General features: G+C 38.1%; 1 protein-coding gene across 6 annotated transcripts in view; it reads right to left on the reverse strand.

Annotated features, from left to right (window-relative positions):
• Positions 1-6000, reverse strand: part of LOC122554989 (BEN domain-containing protein 2-like) — a 61761-nt gene that overhangs the window by 25153 nt on the left and 30608 nt on the right. For all 6 annotated transcript variants that reach the window (XR_006313129.1, XM_043700494.1, XM_043700495.1 and 3 more), the window contains 2 exons: positions 2775-2978; positions 2051-2172 (listed from right to left, as the gene is read on the reverse strand). Coding sequence is in view for 5 of the 6 variants with exons in the window: in XM_043700494.1 (XP_043556429.1) it covers positions 2051-2172; positions 2775-2978 (326 nt within the window). In the remaining variant the exon portion in view is untranslated. The remainder of the gene's footprint in view (positions 1-2050; positions 2173-2774; positions 2979-6000) is intronic.

Genomic DNA, 6000 nt, shown 5'->3' on the forward strand with positions numbered 1-6000 from the left:
TAGCTATGTACCTTCATGCCTTTTTGAACCTAGTAGTTTTGGTATCTTATAGATCAGAACATGGAGAGCAGAGGGGAAAGTGGCACAGAGGCAAAAGAAATCAGGTGTAATGGCAGAGTAGGCTTGAGGGAACATATGATTGACTCAAGCTCATCGTACTTATATTTTCAATAGCCTGGGAGCATAAATGTAAAGTTGGTGGAAGAATTGGAAGGAAGTGGAGGGAAAAATGGATGCAGGTCTGGAATGTGCTCCTTGTAGAAGCAGAAACTCCACATTTCAACAATACTTGGATATGTATGTCATACGCTGTAATCTGCAAGGCTACACACCAAACAGTTGTTCCAACTGTCCCACCTGTACATCTTCCTTCCCACCTACCCGCTCCACCCATCACCCCACACCTTCATCTACCTATCGCCTTCCAAGCTATCTTCCCCCTGCCCCCTCCTATTTATCTCCCAGTCTCCTTCCTCCACCCCACATACCTGATGAAGGGCTTATGCCCGAAATCTCGATTCTCCTGCTCCTCAGATGTTGCCTGACCTGCTGTGCTTTTCCAGTACCATACTTTTTGACTCTGATCACCAGCATCAGCAGTCCTCACTTTCTCCTACACACCAACGAATGTCCAGTTAGACTAGGTAGCTCTTTTTTTGGCCCAGTAACAATTGTCCATACAAGCTCCTCCCTTTGATACATCTATATTCTTTGGGCCACGATACAAAATTGTAGAACTAGAGGGAAAAATAAGGGTTACAGTAGCCTTCTGAGCTTTGATTCTTTGATATAATTCTTGGTTTTTATTAGTCTGGAGTTCATTTCACCTTAAAATATATTGGTGTTTGCACTAGGAATTAAGAGCTAGTAGGAAATAATATATAAACGTCTTAATGTTTTAATCTACCCTAAATAAAAATGTTGCAAAAGAATTGTATTGTGTAAGTGTCATGTGCTGTATGTAATTAGGATAGATGTTTTTATCCAGTTGATGGTAGGGTGTTGCCAAACAAAGAGACCGAGAGTTGCAAGTAGACAGGGTGGTGAAGAGGCATTTGGCACACTTGTCTTCATTGGTCAGAACACAGAATAAAGTGCAGAAGTTGGGATGTCATGTTACAGCTGTACAGGATATGGGTGAGGCCACGTTTTGAATACTGTGTGCAATTCTTGTCACCCTTCCATAGGGAGGATGTTGTTAAACTTGAAAGGGTGCAGAAAAGGATGTTGTTGAGGGTTTGAGCTGTAGGGAGAGGCTGAATAGGCTGGGGCTGTTTTCCCTGGAGCGTCGAAGGCAGAGGGGTGACCTTATACAGGTTTATAAAATCATGAGGGGCATGAATAGGGTAAATAGACAAGGTATTTTCCCTGGGGTGGGGGAGTCCGGAACTAGAGTGCATAGGTTTAGGGTGAGAGGGAAAAAATTTAAACATTCCTGAGGGGTAAAGTTTTTATGCAGAGGATGGTACGTGTATGGAATGAGTTGCCAGAGGAAGTGGTGGAGGCTTGTACAATTACAAAATTTAAAATGCATCTGGATGGGCATACAAATAGCAAGTGTTTAGAGGGATATGGGCCAAATGCTGGCAAATGAGACTAGGTCAGATTTGGATGTCTGGTCGGTGCAGACGAGTTAGGTCTGTTTCTGTGCTGTATAACTTTATGGCTGTCTATTGGCCATGAGTGCTCAACTTGTTGTTCTGGCTGAGATCAGCTAGGCTTGTATAAATTGAAAATTGTTGTGAATGTTTGGATACCAGATCTAAGCTATGTCTTTATGCAGGATGCCAATCAGAAGATCCTTCAGCTGTTCAGAAATGTTCTTTTACCAATCGACTATCCTGGGTGTAAACATAATAACACCTGCAAACATTGCTTTTCTTGGTCTGTTACAATCCCCAAGAAGGAAAAAGAAAATATTAAGCCAGACTGCATTGCAGAACACTTTTAATCTATTTTGCTTTCAGTCTCTGCTCAAGTTAGCCTGATACATGCTTACCAATAATGCACATAAACAGAAATGCTTTTACTCTCTGTTGAATCCACTTACTGCTTCTTTCTGGATTTCATAACGTAGACTGCGTATCATGGAATTTACATTAGACACACAAATCTTCCAGTCTTTGCCTTCCTCGCTCAAATCGTATGTGGGGAAAATTGAACAAAGGAACTCTAGGATTGAAAAAAAGGGGGAATTCAATAAAAAAAAATACAATTAGCAAATCATTAAAATTTGTTAAGAGTAACATCTTTCCCCTTGTCTAAAGCATGCACAATGGTACATTTTTGTTTTATTGTAGAAATGTAATTAACTAGTTTACAGTTCATGAAACTAGAAATTATTTTACCAACACCGTACAATGCGCCCACTCGGCATCTACATTGATCAAGGGTATAAATGTTCTCCAACACAGAAAGGTCTAATTATTGTTGCCGAGTTTTAAAAAGTCCAGTTTTCTAAATGTACCCTCTTATTAACTGTATATTCTCAGTTACCAAAAGGAAATGAGACAGGTACTGAATTATGATGTTAATCAAATACTACAACCTCATGTTTTTTTAAACTTCTGGCACAAAATTAAGTGAAAATGGATCAATTCATTAGAATTCCATGACCAGCTATTAATGATTAGATCAATTTTAAACACCACGACAGTGTTAAACAGTCAAACCAAGTGCTTAATACAATTAACACCTGTAGGAGTATAAAGGTACAAAACTGTAGCATTTTTGAGACAATTCAAATGTTACCCATCACCTAGAACAAGACCCACCTCGCAAAGCTGCAATCCTATTAGGATCCAGTGGTTTGATTCCTCTAGTTTTGTCACCTTGCATGTTACTATACATCAGGGTGTCCTTTGGGAACATCATCCGGACGAGGTAACGTGCTACATACTTTGGCTTGGTCTTCTGTCGTGCCTTCATTAAGAAGGCTGCAGGCACCTTTATATTTCGCCTGGGGTCACCCAGATACTCTGGGAATTCAAGAGTAACAAAATCATTGAACATGAAATAGGAACATGTTTATTTTTAACTAATAGCTGAAAATTAAAAGTCTCCATTTATTATACCAGAGGGGTAATGACAAAGGTACATTTTACGATGAGGGAAAAATCCTGCAGCACTTTTGTATTTTCTTCAAATTTTCTGATCTCGAGTTTGGTCAGGTCAGGTCTTCCCTCCAGCTTCTTATTTTGCCACGCAACAATAGTGGGAAGCCACAGTGTGTCTCAAAAATGTTTCACCATAAACAGCCTGAGTTATGACTTCCCAACAAGTCCAAGAGCTATTTCAGAGCTTACCGACGTTGGGAACCACACTGTTTTGCCAGTGACATGGAATCAGGCAGCCCAGAGGAGTGCTTTGCTATCTCGACTGGTGCTGTTACTGGATCATCTCTGATATACCCCATTTATACCACAGCAGGGTGAGTGAAATTATCTATTCATGCCAACTTGGAGGATCCGCATGCAATTGCCAGTCTCCTTAAGACCCTTAAAGACAGAAGATTATTTTATCCCAACAGCCTAGACTGGGTGTGCACCCGAAAGTTCAAATAAGGCAGTGGGTAATGTGCTCCATTTCCTCATTTGTTCATCATAATATTTATTTTGAGATCATACAAAAGGATGCTAAAAGCAGAGATATAAATTCATGCCTCATTTAGTTGTGATAATACAGATCAGTTTCGGACATTAAACCAACAAAAAACAGAACCAAGTTACCGTTCTAGTAGCTCACATTCAAGAGTTTAGCAGACTGGATTACATAAAGTGGGACCACACTAATGGCACCATTAAGTAGACTACTGTTTGTACAATGGTTGCTATTGCTATTACTCTGTTCTGAGACCACTGTCACAGTCTAGGTTTGGGACTTGTAGTCACTATGTAAATACAAATTCGTTCCTTGCACCAACTCATCACTCTGGAAATAAATTAAAGTACACACCCAAATGAGAGAGAGAGAGAGAGACATGTTCTTAAAAGCATTTGCAAGTGAATTTGGTTAGTGTCCTCTGTTTTTCATTGAATCCTGAGTCAGTTTAGTGAAACCCTGTCATATTAAATCATAACGTTTTCACTACATCAAAAAAGTGGCTCATCAGTATTTGGGTGAATTACTGTGTGGCATAAAATAAATGCACAAAAAGAATGATATCTTTGGAAATATTAATGGTATGTAGCATATCTGAAATCTTATTAAATTTTAAACTGCAGCTTATAATTTCAAAAAATAAAAGTCATGGAATGATAAAACTAATGCAGCTTCTTGAACTGTGACCTTTCTCGTGGAGGGGTGTAGCAGGGATGATAGGGGCAGGGATGTCACAACAATTTTGAAATTAGTGAATTGATAAATGCAATAAAATTATAACTTACACACAGAGACAATGTAGACACAATGATAAGTGGTTTGTAGACTGTTTTCCATTCAAGTGAAAGGTAAATATAGCTGGTTTGTATTAAATAAAGCTCTCATATCCTGGTTTAACAGCTATCAATTTTCACTCCTGCATATGATGTTTAATTGGGAATCTTGCTTTTTGTTGAGACATCCCACAAAATTCCAGAACTATATTCACGTGGTTAACAAATATTTGTGATATATATTTTTACCAGTTGGAAATATTTTCAACTGCAGTGTGGAATTCTGAAGATTGGCAGAAATATCTAATGAGTTGGATCAAACATTCCGTTGAGGTTTCAGGAACTTCTTAGAATGCTATTTTCAGCTTTGTTTTGATATAATCACATGAGAAATTGGGATCCATTTTTAAATCGTTAATCGCTTCCCATGGCCAATATTAAGACACGGGCACGATCATACTTTAATGCACAAATTGACAAAGTTTTATTTTAAGTCTTTTTAAAAAGAAGACAACTGAAGAGATTAATGATCAGAATATCCTGGATGCTGGAAATCAGAAACTAGTACACAGATTTCTGGGGAAACTCAGCAGGTCTATGGAGAGAGAAACATTGTTAACATTGAGTTCGATACAAGTCCTCTCTAGAGTTGCTACGATGATCAAAATGACAATCTCTTATTTTAAAGTTTGATCAGAGAAATAGCTATTTTTAATAAAACCTACCAACTTTCAATTCTTAATTTTGAAGAAATTCCTTGCATTTGGGTTTATTTCTTTATTTATTTCTAAAAAAACCTTAACATACATATATTTGAAATATATTTGTGTGGATATTTGTAGAAAGGTTTAACCCAAATGCAGCATGTCGTGCAATGTGAAATTATGTTTGGAAACCTGACGACTTGTTTGAATCTAGGTTTTAAACTCGACTTGAAATTTCTAGTTGGAACATTAACTGGATCTATCTTAATAACTGAACCTTATGGGATGGTCAAAATAAATTGAACTGACTTCAGATAGTGAATGCAAGGAAGCTTCCTCATTGTCATTGGCAATTTAATCTATTAACGTTGATTTGATAAATAAAGAACATTCCAATTTTTTAAAAATATAATTTTGCTTTCTGAGAAGAGCTTTACAACTCTAAGTCCCCTGGGCCGGATGGAATTTATCCTAGGATCCTCTGGGAAGATTGTCGAGCCTTTGGCATTGACCTTTAAATTGCCATTGTCTACAGGAATAGTGCCAGAAGACTGGAGGGTAATAAATGTGGTTCCCCTGTTCAAGAAGGGGAGTAGAGACAATCCTGGTAATTATAGACCAGTGAGCCTTACTTCAGTTGTTGGTAAAGTGTTGGAAAAGGTTATAAGAGATAGGATTTATAATCATCTAGAAAAGAATAATTTGATTAGGGATTGTCAGCACTGTTTTGTGAAGGGTAGGTCGTGCCTCACAAACCTTATTGAGTTCTTTGAGAAGGTGACCAAACAGGTAGATGAGAGAAAACCGGTTGATGTGGTGTATATGGATTTCAGCAAAGCATTCGATAAGGTTCCCCAGTAGGCTATTGTACAAAATGCAGAGGAATGGGATTGTGGGAGATATAGCAGTTTGGATCAATAATT

This window comes from Chiloscyllium plagiosum, chromosome 12, assembly GCF_004010195.1.
Source record: "Chiloscyllium plagiosum isolate BGI_BamShark_2017 chromosome 12, ASM401019v2, whole genome shotgun sequence".
NCBI classification, from domain to species: Eukaryota; Metazoa; Chordata; class Chondrichthyes; order Orectolobiformes; family Hemiscylliidae; genus Chiloscyllium; species Chiloscyllium plagiosum.